Source organism: Spea bombifrons, chromosome 3 (assembly GCF_027358695.1).
Source record: "Spea bombifrons isolate aSpeBom1 chromosome 3, aSpeBom1.2.pri, whole genome shotgun sequence".
Taxonomy (NCBI): Eukaryota; Metazoa; Chordata; class Amphibia; order Anura; family Pelobatidae; genus Spea; species Spea bombifrons.
Window position 1 is genome coordinate 74,293,055 of NC_071089.1, and position 16,989 is coordinate 74,310,043.

The 16,989-nt window shown below is 38.8% G+C and overlaps 1 protein-coding gene across 2 annotated transcripts in view; it reads right to left on the reverse strand.

The window, feature by feature from the left end:
* Window positions 1-16,989, reverse strand: part of SMAP1 (small ArfGAP 1) — a 118,330-nt gene that overhangs the window by 41,252 nt on the left and 60,089 nt on the right. The window contains exons 5-6 of one of the 2 annotated variants that reach the window (XM_053461169.1): window positions 16,132-16,209; window positions 14,898-14,978 (exon numbers count right to left, since the gene is read on the reverse strand). In XM_053461169.1, coding sequence (XP_053317144.1) covers window positions 14,898-14,978; window positions 16,132-16,209 — 159 coding nt within the window. The remainder of the gene's footprint in view (window positions 1-14,897; window positions 14,979-16,131; window positions 16,210-16,989) is intronic. The other variant, XM_053461170.1, reaches the window with a different exon arrangement.

Consider the following 16,989-nt stretch of genomic DNA (forward strand, 5'->3'; position numbering starts at 1 on the left):
ATGAAGCGGGATGACTGCTCCTCTAAATAAATATTACATTTACTGATGCCGCTATACACTCAGACAACCGGTGACCTACCTTCACTGTACAACAACACTGCTCCAAGATCATTCTACGCCACCTGTATACTGCAATAGCTACAACACTTTGTGCTGCAGGAAACAATACAGCGGAGAGGACTCTGGTTTGGATCCTTTCTCCATCTGATGGGGACTGTCTTGATTTGAGATAAGAAATAAATCACTCCCGTCATATTGTATGAACAGGTCTGTACTCATTCTTGTTTTAATATTCCAGTGGCAGGACCCCCTAAAAAGGTGTTTGCTGAAGCTTATTAGTTATTATATCACCATGAGCGCTTTATCTACTTTAACTACAATTTTTATCATCACATTGGGTCTGTTACATAGCATTCTGTTGTATCCTGGATCCCAGGGTTGTATTCTGGCAACCTTTTCTGGCAATTCTTTGCCTCCCTCTGGAATATATTGAAACAGTTTGGGGGAATGTGTTATGAGTAAGGTAACAGAAGAAGATTCTCACTTTTACTTTTTATTTGCTGCACATGGTATATACTGGTATGTCCGCATTAACATGAAGTGAAGATCATTATATGCCTGTTGCACCTGATGGAAACCCAACAATCCTACACTGGTGGGGAAACCAACTGCTTCTTTGCAAATGCAAAACAAAGAGTTAAAAGAATAGACGCAAAGCTCAACTTCAGTTCCATGCCCATGGGGATCTCTAATAAACAAGCACCCGTAAAGCTTTTTTTAAAAATTCAATATATTAATAAAAGCAGTTTTTTTACTCAATGTGGGAGGCAGCAGAAAAGCTGCAGTTAAAGCACAAACTTCACTATGTATTATGTAGGGCCAACACTAGAATATCACTTCTGCAAGAAGAACTAGGCTTGCCCTGGGATAACATTTTTACCAACCCTCAATCCTTGATCAACAAAAATACACTGATTAAAATAATCAAGATATCTTCTTCATAAAGCAACCAAAGTATTCATTCAGCACTTATACCCGATTTCTGCACAACTGGCAAAAAGGGTAATGATGACTATTTAATGTCCTAGTGATTTAATAGACATTTATGGTTGCCATGCAATGTCCATAATGCACATATCGCTCATTTCCTAGATGCGCAAAGAGCCATTTCTCCAGGTTTATGGCCAACAGCTGTGCCGAAGAAAGAACAGATGTACTCAAATATTGGGTTACATTACCAATGAAAGATTTATATTTCTTTCGCTGCAGAGGAAGAGTTGAAGAGTCACCTTTTACAAAATAGAATTTATTTAACGGCTGTAAAAATTTATGCTTGCTATATTCATACTTTATCATTTTCTGTCTTTCCATAGCACACACCGGGATATCAATCAGGGAAACTTTATCTTCTGCGAGGCTGTCTCTAAGTTTACCCAAAGACATTTGGAAAGCCTAAAGCCAGTACTTTCAGCGAAGCCGCCGGAGAAGCTTGGCTCCGCTTTTTAACCTGCACTAAGGGCCTGCCAATGGCCACACGTATCAGGAGTTCTTTAAATAAACAATATCACTAAAGTCACAGCTGAGTGTTCGACACTACTATACATGAATGCATTTTAACCGCTTTGTGACTGGGGGGGAGTTACCCTCTTAAATGACCAGGGGTTTTTTTGCCATTTTTAACATTCGTTTAACCATAATTCCCTTTTTTCCCATGTTTAGTGTACTCAGATAAAATATATAGGTTTTTTAAGGACAGATAAGGCTTTCGCCAAAATTTTTTGTACAGTCTATTATGAATATGGTAAAAAACAGTAGTAGGTTTCAGTTGTCCCTGACTCTTGCATTTCGATTGTTGTCATACATTTAAGTTTATAAGTAATTGATTGTATATTGCAATATTTATAACCAAACAAAAAAAAAAAAAAAAGAACCCCATAAGATCCCTTACAGAATTTTTAACTTTGAATTGAGGAAGAAAGTTTTTTTTATTCATATTTGCAGGGGAGGGACATGAGGTGTTTATTTTAATTTATTTATACTTTGAGGTGTGTAAATATGTTGCCATCACTGGAGTCTATTTTTACAATTTTATTTCATTTTTTTTTAAGTTATTTTTAAAATTCTTTAGGTTCTAAATTTTTTTTAAAAAAAATAGGGAGAAACATTATTTTCACTTCATAGAGTGATCAGTGAGCGGGCTCCATTGCCCTGTATTACTTAATAAGGTGCCTCATCAGAGGTTTGAGGGGTGTCTGGACAGACCCTCTAGGAACCTTTTTTAAGTTGAATTGTTTCTTGAAGCAGTCAATCAGTGGAGGAACAGGCTCCTAAAAATCAATGAGAGGACTATCCACACACGCCTCTGAACAGTCCCCTGCATGCAGGATTACCCTAGACAGTGCTGGATCTGACTGGAGGCAATGAAATCATTTAATCAATTAAATCAAGTGCATAGGAGGATTGGAGCGTCCTTTTAAAGACAAGAAGCCTTAAAGGAAGGCTGAGTTGGGCCCATTATAATGCATAGTAAATACTGGTATTTCTTTAAAATGAAAATGCTTTATACGGGGCCAGTTTAATGCTTCTCGTAGATGCTCTCGGGGTTTCACACTTCTTAATGTATAGTTAAGTATATAATATGAGCTTTTTAGTTTACCTGCAAACCCAGTTACTGGAAACACCACTCAAAACAGCATCAAAGTAGAGGAAAAAAAGGGACATTTTAACGTTAAATGGGGCAGAAGGCAACAGAGCATGATGTCAAGGCAAAAACAGAAGGAGCAAATTTGTATTACCATCCAGGTAGAGTAACAAATAAAGGGCATATTTACTAAGCCAGTGAAAAGTAAGATGCTGAAACAAGTAGGTTTAAGCAGTCTATACCCAGATGTCCCAGGTAAACGGGTAATGGAACATTTTAGGACATTCCATTATAGTTCCGCTTAAAGAATTTGGTTTCCTTGGCAGAGAACATTATTCCCGATAACATGCCCCATAACTTCAGAGATTGTGTTCCTGCAGTTAAATGTCTCAGGTTGTCCAGACAGCACTGTTTTGCCATGTAAATAGTTAGGACTGTCAAAACCCTAATAAGAACACCTCACCCAGACAAGAAAGAACAATGAGTCTTGATTTTTTGTATCTCCATTAGATTCTCAAGTAAATAACTATTGATCTCTCCTATTTAGGCTTGCTGAGGCTCCAAACAGTGCCATTTATAAAATGAAAAAACCTCAAAGCCGAGAGCATACGGTCTGTATAAATGCTGTCTTAGCCAATAAATGCATAAGCAAAAGCTATGAATAAATCAAGAGGACTGCTAACAGTTCAAGACCTATGGGCATTTTCTATAAACAATTGTAAAATATGCTGAAAAGCCATAAACATGTCATTACTGGAAGAGACGAATCTTGCGCTATTAGTAAAGCGAATTATTTAATAAAGAGAATTACACATTACTGCACCAACATGCACTGCTGAATGGATTGGACATGTTGGTATTATATTAACCTCTTCCGTCATGGCATATATACTCATGACTTAACACCAACACTTAATGCTGACTGAAGACTAACACTCACACAGCAAAGCGGTATCCCAGAATCAGCCAAGTTATTTATACGAACACTCAGAGTAATCAACAAATGCTATGAATATGGGGTCCAAAGCCAGCACCATAGATTCTACAGCCCATCTGACCTTCCTACTGCTAGTTGACCCATCTGTTTCCAATTCATGGGGTCAGCAAAAATGGGAAGTATCCTCCGAGGGATCACAGTTCTTCTAGTGGCCTTAGCCATGGGGGCATCAAACCTGGATGCGGCACAAGATTCTAACAGTACAGAAGAGTTTTCACATGGGTAGAGATAAATCTTCTCTAAAATATATTAATAAGATCTGACTGGGCAGATTATGTACCAGGAAGGTCTTGATTTATGGGATCTTCTCTATAGAAACTGACCAGCCTTTTATGTTCATTAGTTTTTTTAATCTATCTCCATGGTATCTGTTATCTTTCTTACCTTTTCCATAGGGAAGAAAAAAGTTCTATACCATCTAAACTGGCCCTGAAAAACCTTCCATATACATACTACTAGATTCAAAAATATCCTGCAGTTTTGCTCTTATACAATTTGAGGCAAAAACACTGACTCCTAAACATACCGTCAGAAAAAAATCTCCCTTAACCAGCTCGAAACTCACCGACTAATGAAAGCCTAAAGAGGAAAGGATTTCATTAAACAAGGAGGACTTCATTAACAAGGCCATAAACAGCTCAGTGTGATGTTTTCGCATGGAAAGTCATCCAAAATATCACATTGCTGCCTACAAGGACAGCCTCAAGGACTGTACATAAAGGAACTTTATTGGAACAAAATCAAATAAAACCACTGGATTTAATGCCGAGACATCTCAGCAAAGCCGGGTGTGTCTTTTATTACAAATAAATTGCCATGTCATAATGTTGAGAACATAGAACTCATACTTATATGGATGTCTGGTTTATAATATTACATAATGGACAGTAGTAGTATAAAAACTATTGTATATGCTTGTTTTTTTACAATATCAAATATTAAAATTAAAAAAGTAAGACGCGTTTCACCAATACTAGCTTCTTCAGACGTAAGTGGTTGTGAAACTGGACATGAGGAGACTGTCAAGCATAAGAGGCCTTGATGAGCGACTTGTTAAAAGTACCTGCAAGTAGCTTGTTAAGGATGCCAGTACGGATGGTAAAGGGCTGCAGACACCATTGACCATCCATACTCGTGTACTTAACAAGCTACTTTCAGACTTTGAGCAAGTCAATCCTTCAGTCCCCATCTACCAGGAACCAATCACGCTATTCTACCAACAAATTTTATAACTTTAGAACCAAACAACTAACTGGGTTACTTCCCCTACCCTGCTGAAAAATGTAAGTAACCCAGCAACTGTTACACGTCCTCACTTGTGTATAAACAAGTTTACACATTTATCCCCTTCAGGACCGGGATTTTGATACTAACGTGTCGCTAAAGGACCGGAGCCGTTTTTGTGTTTTTGCCATGTCTTTCTTCAACTGTAATTTCTCTCTTATTAATTGGTGCACCCACACAAATCATATATTGTTTTTTTTAGGACAAGTAGGGCTTTCATTTGAAACCATATTAAGCTGGGTAGTACATTGTTTTGTTTGAAATAAACTGGAAAAAGTGGTGAAAAAATGAAAAAAACGCATTTTTTTACAGTTTTGTATACATACAAATTGTACACACATTGAACCAATGGGAAAAAATTATCCCAAATATATTCATTGAGTTGTCCTGATTTGGAAACCACCCAACATGGCCAGGATTTTCATCTATTTTGACCAGTATAGGGCAAATATTGCTAGGCATGCATCGTGTTTTTGAAATGTAATTTTTTGCAAATTTGGCATGGTAGTCTAATAACTGCAATAGTTGTCACAGATACTGATTATCCCCCCAAAATTATATGTTTATGAAAAGTAGGTAAGTCAAGGTGTACAACTAGGGTCATTTTGACACTTTTCAAACAGGGATTTTATCGCCAGTTGCTGCCAAATTTTGAGGTATTTTTATATTTTTTTGGGTTTTTTTGCATATGTTGCAATGTTGCTTTAGATTTTATATTATATTTTGTATAGAATTTGTGCAACTGCAGAAAAAAACACCAAATTGTGTTCACCAACATCCCCCGGTTCCAACAAGGCCTCACATGCATGGTTCATGCATTTTTTGAGGAAGCTATGAGGGCAAAACTGGAACATGCGCATTTTCGTTTTCACATTTGGAATTTTCAGAAATTGGTTTCCTGGGCCCATATCCCATTTGGGACATTTTGGAAGCCCCCCGCTGTAAATTACCCCATAAAAGTATATATTTATGAACAGTAGACAAGTCAAGGTGTTCAACTAGGGTAGTTTTGACAGTTTTCAGCTAGCCATTTCTTCACTCGTTTCTGCCAAACTTCACAGGGAAATTATTTTATTGCGTTTTTAACGCATACATTTCAATGTTGCACTGAATTTCTTGCACACCATAAGTGCAACAGTGGAAGAAAACACCACATTTTGTTCACCAAGATCCCCTGATTCCAACAAGACCTCACATGCATGGTTCATGCATTTTTTGAGGAAGCTATGAGGGCAAAACTGGAACATGTGCATCTACATTTTTTTAAATATTTTTTTTTATCAGATTGCTTGTAAGTGACAGGTTTAGGCCGCTGACATCAATCAGGGAGACCGATCAATAATCAGCGACTTAAAATGTCACCGACAAGTGATCAGGTAATAATTATGATTATTTCATTTATTAATAATTTGTGTTTTTTCATAATTACCCTAGATGACCCCTCTCTCTTTGTAGAGCAGGGTCATCCGTGGGCTGCCATAATGATCCGATCACTCCTATTGGCCAGGAGCGATCTGATCAGCCCAGCATTTGACCTGGAAGCACCCTGGACTTTCAGGTCAGTGCTGGTATTTTTTTTATTATTATTTTTATTATTTTTTTTATTTATTATTTTATTAGTATTTTTTTTAAAAAAATTATTATTTTTTTTTTTTTTTTTTTTTAACTCTTTCAATGCTGATGCTCCATTGAAGCACAGCATTGATTGATATTTAGTCCCCACAAGCTTGTGGGGACTAATATTAACCCCTGCAATGCTGCGATGGGGGTCATAAACAATCGCAGCATTGAAGGGGTTAATTGAGGAAGAGGGGGGGTAGGGGTTAACTATGGGGGGTGGGGGTGGGGGTGGGGGGGCTGGTCTCCACACTAATGTGGAGACCAAAGAGCCCTGTCTCCCTGTCCCTGAAGCTGCCTCTGGCAGCTGGGACACAATCTCCAGTGGACTGGAGATTGTGGGAGAGGAGTCTCTCTGATCAGCCCTACAGGGCTGATCAGAGGACTTCTGGGGGTTCGTTTTTGCTGCTGGAGGTCTGCCTGGGCTTCCAGGCAGACCACCAGTAGCAGAACCCCCTAAAAAACGGGAATTAACCCCTTCAATGCCGCGATCGCGGCATTGAATGCAGCGATCGCGGCATTGAAGGGGTTAACGCTGCACTGATGCTCTCATGGAGCGATCAGGCAGCAGGGGGGTGTTGGATCAGGTCCCCACACTTGTGTGGGGACCCATTCAACACCCCCACCCCTTCCCTGAAGCTGCCTGTGGCAGCTGAAACAGCGATTGCAGATTTTTCTGCAATCGCTGTTTCTGCCTAGAGAATCACTCCGTGGGAGTGATCGTAGGCTTGGGGGAGGGCTTAGACAGGCTGTGCTGTCTGCCCAGGACTCCTGGGCAGACGGCAGCAGCAGCGCCCCCGCGATCACCGCGATTGTGGTGATGTGGGGGCGTTTTTTGGAGGAGACGTACCTGGTACGTCCCGGTCTACCGGTGACTGTTAACCAGGAAGTACCAGGTACGTCCCGGTACGGAAGGGGTTAATCCCCGTAAGCACACACTATATGGACAATAGTATTAGGACACCTTAACCCCTTAAGGACAATGGGCGGTCCCTAAACCCATTGAAAACAATGTATTTTGAGCCCATACATGTACGGGCTTTGTCATTAAGGGGTTAAAATTCTTGAATTCAGGTGTTTCAATTAGACCTGTTGCCACAGGTGTATAAAATCAAGCCACACAGTCTGCGTTTACAAACAAGTGAAAAAAAGGGTAATTCTGAAGAGCTCAGTGAATGCGTGTGGTACTGCGATAGTGATGGCATGTCACCTTTGCAATAAGTCAGTTTGTGAAATTTCATCCCTAGATATTCCACGGTTAACTGTAAGTGGCATTATTGGAAAGTGGAAGCGTTTAGTAACAGCAGCTTCTCAGTCACGAAGTAGAAGGCCCTGTAAAGTCACAGAGTGTTGAGTCATATGGTGCTTAAGAGTCGCCAATGCTCTACCAATTCCATAGCTGAAGAGTTTCACTAGTATTAATATCAGCACAAAAACTGCAGGGCAAGCGCTTCAAGGAATGGGTTTCCATGGCCTAGCAGCTGCATGCAAGTCTCACATCACCAAGCGCAACGACAATGTAAAAAATTAAGGATGTTGAAAAAGAGCAAGAACCTTCACCTTCAGTGTTATGATGGACATAAATGGAGTAAAGAGCCCTGAACTGAAGATTCTGCTCAGGCCCTGCTTTGACCTGTAGCTCTTTGTGCGTATAAGACTTTGGGAATACACCGTGTGTGAATGTTTGGATTTATCATCTGGTTTAGGTGACATTTACTCAAGTGATTATTCATAGCTACATCATTTCAGGAAACTAGTTTCCCCAATTCAAAGGCTAGATAGGAATGGAGACATTTTGTAACATTTGGTTTGTTTTATGATAAAAGTGGTTTCCAACTCCAAGCATTTTTCACAACAGATCTGAAAGCCGTCTAGCACTTTATGGGAACATTCTAAAGTCTTCAGCGACTGTAGCGTATGATGCAGAGAACTGGAAAATCACTGTACAGAAGGTCACCAGGCATTAGTTATTCTAAGAACCAATGTGAGCTTGTTATTGATCTCAATGGCAATGGCTGAAAATGCAGGAAATCTAGATTTGGAAAAAAACAAACATACTGCATAAGGAAAAAAACCAAGTCAACTTAATATAGCGTATGAGGTTCCAACCTTGGTAATGAAACATTAAACTTATTAGTATGTGACATTGTTTGGAATTCTGATCCATTGTTTAACAATGACAATCAAACACTTATCAAGTTAGCAGACCTTTGCGCTACTAAGAAAAATATATTTGGAGCCAGTAAATGGAATCGTCGTGTTATGTTTAGCTCAGTTGCTATTCACAAAGTATTCCATTTTCCACTCCAGTTCTTGTTTCTAAATCTAATCATGTTTTGAAAGCTAATTTGAAGATATGTTTCCCAGCAAACTGCCTCCTGGCCTTGAAATCAATTTCTGTAATGTGAAGCACTAAGAAGTCAGAGAGGGCAGCCAATTCACTATAATCAAGGTCAATGTAACCCAATATATTAATCAATACATACATTTATTTCCCATATTATACCAATAACAAGAAGTGTCTTCTTTCCATTAACTTATTTATTGTTTTGTTTGTTATATAACGCAAGGGCAGTTATGGCATAAGGTTAGTCACAGGTCACAATGCACGGGAGATTTCATTATTACCAAGCAATTATAACCAGAGATCGCTTATACAAGCCCAATGCTCCATTTTTATGTATTCTTTCAGTAGCTATTCAGACAATGGTTTTCTTTCTACAAGCATCGTTAGTCGCTTACATTTATACCAGCATATACCGTATGTTTGATCAAGTGAACTTTAGACTCCCTAAAGCGTTGGAGAAGATGGGCTAGATAGTGGGATAGTGAGATAGAAGGACTGGATAGTGGGGGCCAGGTTACTAGACATGCTAGAGAGAGGACGAGAGGACGATGAGAGACGGAAGCTGCGGGTCATCCATGTTGTGATGTGTGGATTTAACGTTTGTTTTTGCAGTAAAATATGCACCCAATTAAGTATTCACTAACAAAGGCAGTTTACATTGAAACTGCAACTTATCTGCATATTCTAAACAGTCTTCACTTTACGTAATAAATGGACAAGCCCCAGTATGCCCCTGCTCCATGAATAGCTTGAGAGTCGCTGTATAAAGCATTATTAAATCAGTGGGGCCAATTCACTAAAGGTAGAGTTGAAGAGAGTTATGGTTTTAACTTCTTGATGTCACCACACATTAAAAAGGTCCATCAACAACCGTCTCCAGTAAGTAGAGCTTGGCTTGAGAAATCTCACCAATTTAACGATGTTATTCAGGACCAAAGTCTCCTCCTCCACTGAATAATTCATTGCACAGGGCCACATCAGTTCTTTCTGAAACTAGCCAGTGTTGCCAAGTAGTTAAATCTACAACTACCTACATCTACAGCTCCATTTAGCGAATAACCCTAGGGAGAGTGGATAAAACTCAGTAGGGGGAAAAAAGCCTGCATTATATGAAGTAACATTAACGAATGTCTAAAACTAAAATGAAGTAATCTATAACTGAACATTATTTTCTAAACACCCGCCAGGGCACACAAAATGAGAAATTCTGCCATTATTTTTCCCGTACAAGGACAGTACTGAGACACACATGGCTGAGGCCGCAGAATGAGTGTTTGAGACTCATTAAATTATTTACGCTGTGCATTCCCACCTACTTCATCCATTTAATTAAACCTGAAGAGAACACTAAAGCGCCTTAATAGGTTTACATTTATTGGGTTCATTAAAAATCAGCCACGATAGCAGCCCTGCAACAAAATATGCTGTGCATTATTTCAGTCCTAGGTAAAAAAAAAAAAAAAATCAGTTATTTAGTAAATGAAAATTATGTATTCTCTTCCACCCAGCACCTTGTGAAAGATTGCAAAATACATTATGTTCCAAGTCTGTAAGAGGACAAATATTTCACCTATCATCTATAAATGGTAGAATATGGATTCAGATTACACACTACTCCTGGTTTATTCAAAGAAAACTCATTAAAAATTCAATTTTTTCTTTTCACTAGGTTCTGGAAAAGCTGAAAAGAGAGGGCCACAAATATTAGTAACATTTCTATTTATCTTTGAGGAACATTTCATAAAGACCGAAAGAAAGTTATTCTGCGGTTCTGAATCACAATCTTTCTCGTGGCATTTCGGTTTTAGAAGGATCAGCACAGGGCTTATGGGCAAAGGAACACTGAACAAATTAGATCCACAGCTAGGTATAATATTCATAGGGAGCAGTTATAGAACCATAAATCCATTAAATCACTTTTAATACTTTCATATCTAAGGCTATATTCTACCATCAGCAACCAATTCCGTTTTTTACCCTAAAATTCCCATCTCAGTGGGAAGAACACATTTTCTTACAGACCTGAAACTAAAGAAGCCATTCCCTGTGGAGGAAATAAAAATTACTTTCTTCTAACCATCACAGGAGTCCTTGTCTAATATTGATAGCCTACAAATTGAAACGCCCATCCATAAGCTCCTTACATGACCTTTTAATGCATTTTTACCTTGACTTGAAGCTACAATAGGAAAAAAGGAAAAGAAAAAAATGAACGCATGATAAAACCAGTGAGGAAAGGCCTCCTAGATAGACGCTGCGCACAATGGGACTGCAAAAAGTCATCTGTGTTGGTGGCTTGAGAACGGTAAAATGTCATCTAAGCTAGCTGGGAAAGAGCATGAAGTTAAAAAGATATAACAAAACCACAAAGTTTTGTACATTTTCACATTGTCTGTGTTTCCAGCCTTTAAATTCTATTTAGTCTGTGTATATATATATTTGGTCTTATATTCAGGATAATGCTATGCCTACCCTTTGCATGTTAACCCCCCCCACACACACACACACACACACCTTACTGTATTAGGCTCTATCAACTCGGCTGAAAAGATGTGCCACTTATCTACCAGCCTATCAGTAAAATATCCATTATTCTTTCATGAATGCTAAATATAAATGTTTAAAGTAGCAATCACAGGGAAGAAACAAAATATCAATCCTTAAAGTAGTAAACAGCTGTAGCACTGACTTGAGGAAAAATACCAAGGAGTCTATTGGGACACCACCCTACCCACCAACCACTCTTATTCGGTGCTCCCTCTGAGTTAAACAGGAGTGGTCTTCTGGCAGTGATTGGCCGCTTTAAGCAGCAAATCAGTGCTGTTTAGCCAAGTGTACATCATATTATGGTTGGAGTGTTTTTCAATACTAAAACACATGGGTCACTTAGGGGGCAAAATTGGCCAAGAAGTGTACAACTAGTACTTCATGTCTCAAGTGTTACTCTTGTAATGCTAGTGAAGCTAAGGGATACTATTTTAAATTAAAAGGAAAAGATTAAAAACTGTCCTGAAAACTGTCCCAGACATCTCCCGGTAGGTCAGCGTGATATGGCTTCAAAGGTAAGATCTATACTAATTTGGTGTCATGGTGACAGTTGTCATACGTTTCAGTGGATTATTATGTTTGCACTGCAGGACACTTAAGATGGCATGTGGAAAATATACCTGGGAAGCTCTTCCTCTAAGGTAGTGGCTTGGAGATGGAGCAGGCCTTGTCATGCAAGGGATGAGCCTCAGCGCTGGATGGGGCTAGCTGTGGGAACCTAGTCACAAACAAGGATGGAGCTGGCCCTAAGTACCATTAAATGGGCAGAGCTAAACACGGCTCCTCTGCCCCGGAGAAAGAGGACCGTGACCTGTAGAGTTCCAAACATGGTGGCAAGGTGATGACTTTCTACACACAAAAAAAAAGCCATATTCACTCAGTACATAAATCCAAGATGTTAAATTAGGACGTTCCATCTCTTCAAAAGTAACCTTCTTGAATACATACTACAGAGCGTGATGTAGAGCTATTAGAATCATTTGTTTAATTGCCCAGGGGGACTGGTATTAAAAGCCAGAGAGCGACATTAGAAAATCAGGAATTATTGTGTTTGTTAAAATAAGCAAGCCGTACTTTGAAAGGGGAAAACAAATGAGAACCAGCTGTTTGATAGTATTTGGAATATTAAAAGCTTTTGCCAACATTTTCAGAGACACTTTTGCCAGAAAATACACCAAGTTAAAAGAGAATACAGGAGCCCTGATTTGATTACACGGTGATTCATTTTACAAGGCCAATATAACCATGCTAATTTAATCTAATCTAATTGACAGGAAAACGCGGATGTATCATTTACTGCATTTGCTCGCAACGCTTTCAAGTCAGCTGCTTTATCCGCGACATGTTAAAACCAATTTTAGAGCATATGGATAGAAACACTTGTAACATGTGGGCCAAATGCATCCAAACAGAACAAAAAAAGGCTGATTTTCACAGGATATTTATCATAAAATAATGGCTTCTGTGTGTGAAGACCAACTCATTAATGTATACATAAACCAAACGCACATCAGCGAAGAAGCAATTCAGCGCCTGGTTTACCCAATGCTGACAAATATTTACAAAATAGGCCTTTTTCTATCTCGTAGCCAACAATAAAGCAAATAAACATAAAGCATGTTTGTCCCTCAATATGAAAGGATTTTAATACACTACTGTTTGCAGTAAGGAAACAGAGTACTTTTTTCTTCTTTACAGCTAAAACAGCTGGGATCTCACAATACATAATCAGAAACGTAATTCCACGCAGACTGATTTTAACTTTTCACAACAGATATGTCTATATAACTGGCCATGTTGTGTTACCTAGACACACCATGTACTATATTCTGGTGTTGGATGGCATAACTGATTAGTTGAAATGGGGCCAGTTAGAAGGACATACTGGCCATGACTACGTGGTCACTACGTTTTCAGGGAATCTTTTTTGCAAGCGCATAAATCCCCCCCCATATGCATTTGCCGCCATCTTCTTTCCATATCTTCATGCATGTGATATACCAACCTCCATTCAGTTCTAGAGGCATAAAAGCTGCACAGACCCTCATGTGCTTGTGTTGAAAACGCTACCATTGTAATATGTATTTATAAAAGTTGTGATAACGCGTACCTGCCTCAAACTGGCAATAGCCAAGGTGTCTTCACATGACTGTGTATGATACGTGTAGCTGGATAGCTGTATCTTGGCATGTAGTCGCATTGGAAATATAATGGACTGGGAAAAACACAATCAGCTATAAGTTATGCAAGCTTCGCTGTATGTAGCAAAATGTGTAATACACAAATAGAAACACGATTACAAATCATTGGCCAGCTTCTAACGTTTTGTTAACTATGCCTTTAATTAAAGTGAAGGTCACACTCATGCCATTACAATGCTATTGGGGCGGTGGGGAAGAGGCTTGCACACGACAGCTATGTGACCGGCTAGTATTAAATGGTTATTGCCATGATCCAAGGCAAGGCAGGGTTAAACAGCGAACACGTGAAAATCTGCACTCAAATGCTACAGAAAAATTCACGGCTTTGCAGTAAAATGTATTACATTTCAAAAAAGGTATACGGTAGAGATTTCTGAACACAACAGGAGAGAGAAAACAAAAAGAAGCACAATGGTATCTGAACAAGAGAATATTCTAGCAAGCAGCACTGCAAAAACACACATTTACATGACCGCTTGATACACGGGCCCGCTTATCTTCCACTTCACAAGCCCAACAGAGGATATTTCCAAGGCAGCATTCGACTTCTAATGAGGCCATTAACCAACACTGAATGTTTACTATTCGTTAGGAGGGACAGAGGCTACAATACCACAACTTAAAAGGTCTATCCACACACAACACAAACAGGACACTGTTCACCGGCAGCGTCTACTATCAAACACAATTCTTTCTTTCATCTAGCTTGCAATTGATGCAGCGCTTAATATAGTAGACGACAAGCCCAAAATAATAAAACAGAAGGCAAACTGGGACTTGTTGCTAAGCTTATGATAATTCTGCCACCTAATGTAGATTTCCAATACATATTACCTATAATAATCTATCATCATTTTATAGAAAAGAAAAAAAAAAATACACAGTTAGGGAAGCAACAGATCATATATATATAACTATATTATATATATATATATATATATATTATATCCATATCCACACACATATTGCATCAGAAGATGGAATATTTAAAAATAAAAAAGGGGAGGGAGGAGAGAGGGAAGAGGGAGAGGCTGGCCTGTAAAATATCTGAACTATATACATATTCATATAAAGAATGTGGGATCATACTCCCATCGCAACAAAATCTCACTGGAGTATGTAGCTTCAAAACCAAAGCATCTGACACTTTATTTGCTTAGAGTTTGGCTCTAGAGAAGAAAGTCAAAACACAATTCAAATGAAATCAAACTCTGCTCTAGGAGGAAGGAACCAGGACTGGCTCAGGTGTCTTTTTGGACTTACCTTTTCACTACCGACAGCTTTAACAGATTTTTCACTATCTTTGTCTTTCTTCTTATCTTCCTTCTTTTTCTCCTTTTCTTTCTACAATAGAAGAAAAATAAGTATTTTAAATGCTTTCTTCTCCTCCATATATAAATTCTATATGGTCTTTCAGTGTAACATATGCACCGAGGTAGGCATTGGAAACTATCAGTGTGAATGATATGAGTTACTATCAAACAGGATTGCCATTATACTAAGTTAACACTTAGAGAAAAAAGAAAGCTATACATTAAACTGCCCAACATCACAACTATATCAAGCTATAGATCGTTAATTAAAATGCTTTAAACATAAGCATCTCTTTAAATACTTCTTCGTTATATTTGTTTGAGATGAATCAAGTTAACGTAAACACTTCCTTACACTCCAGTAAAGGCTAAAAGTGGAGTTAATTATGAGCTTGGAACTCCGGCAGTGGTTAGTCGCAGTTGATAGCGTCATAAAAAAAAAAAAGGTAATGTTACATCAGCTTTCACGACCTCAGCGGTCTGTTCAGATGGAATAGAGAAGAGTCAATTCCATTGACTTCAATCAAAACACACCTATTTCTATGCTGGTCCAATAAAAAGGTATCAACACCTAATGGTATTGATTATTATAGGAGTAAAAATAGAGATCTGCAATAGCAACCGTGTATTAATCTAGTAGCAGAGTACAAAATGATTGCTTCCTAAGGGATCTGCATGTAATGTAAAAGGCGCAGCTAGCAAATCAAACTAATTGCAGTTCATAGGATCTAGAAGCTTTGCGTATTGTGGATAGCCAGTCTTATACTCAGCACTTTTGTGCATGAGGGGTATTGGTCCTAAATTGCTTATGAGAGATGGGGAGATCTTTCTTCTTTCAGAGACATTCTAAGCTGCAATTCTGGCTTCTCCTAAAGCCAGGGAAGCCAACTTTTTGTAAACACCAATGATGTATATGAGAAAATATACATTTTTTTAACGTACGAGTTAAACTCAGTTTGTCATACTCGACTATAAAATTGCTTTTATATTAGACTAAAAGGCCAATAAGATTAAGCATAGCTTGTTCCTCTCTTGGGCAAACACCAATGATGAGGAACAGGACGCCAACAGCCAAGAGCAGAGATTTTGCATTCTGCGGTGTAGCCAATTTGCAGATCATCTGTGCACCGTATTACCGCAACGCTGTCTGCTTGAAAATTTCACACGGGAAAATGAGATGATACCTCCAATTTGCTTTTCTCAGCAGCAGCTTGCAGAGAAGGAGAGGATGCCGAGGGCTGCCCAGCATCAGAGGCCGACGTCTGTACAAAGCAGATGAAAGGGATAAGAAGAGAAGCAAGGCAGATGATCAGAATTAGTAAAGGCAAGGCAGGCAGAGCAACATACGAATTCATTTACTTGCAGAGGTACAGGAGCAGCTGGCACTGAGTCACACAGGCAGGAGAACGAGCTCATGGCAACAGTCCCATCAGGACATGCAACAGGAGCAGGCACTGCGGCATCAGAGAAAAACAGGGCACCTCTACCTGTGTCATCAGGTCCCCACAATGCATTAAGGGTTAACAGCATGCTGTAAACATTAGCCTTTATGGCTTATATACACTGGGAAAGCAAGTATTAAATATGGCTGAAACAGGATATGCGCGAATTGGCCCACACAGACTTTTTTGATGAATCGATAAATGTATACAAAACTTTGGCTACAAAAATTATAGGAGGAGTCATTTTGTATGGCTTTGAGTTAAATACCCCGAGTATACAAAAACAACAAAAAAAGACGGTACCGCCCATGTATAATATGAAGGGAAAACCCCATGTTACATTTTTCCTATATGTCTTTTGGATTGCACCATTTGTAAGTGGTCTACAAACAGTAAATTGTAGAATTTTTTTTTTTTTTCTAGCCTTAGTTTAGAAAAACATTTGGTCGTAAGACTGGACTTCTAAGTCATGTTTCCAAAAGCACTTGGGGAGAATATGAAGCCAGCAGAATTTAATTTGTATTCTGTATATTTCGTTTTGGAATGCCAATGACTTCTTTGTCAGATTCATGAAAATCTAAATAATGACCCATTTTAATA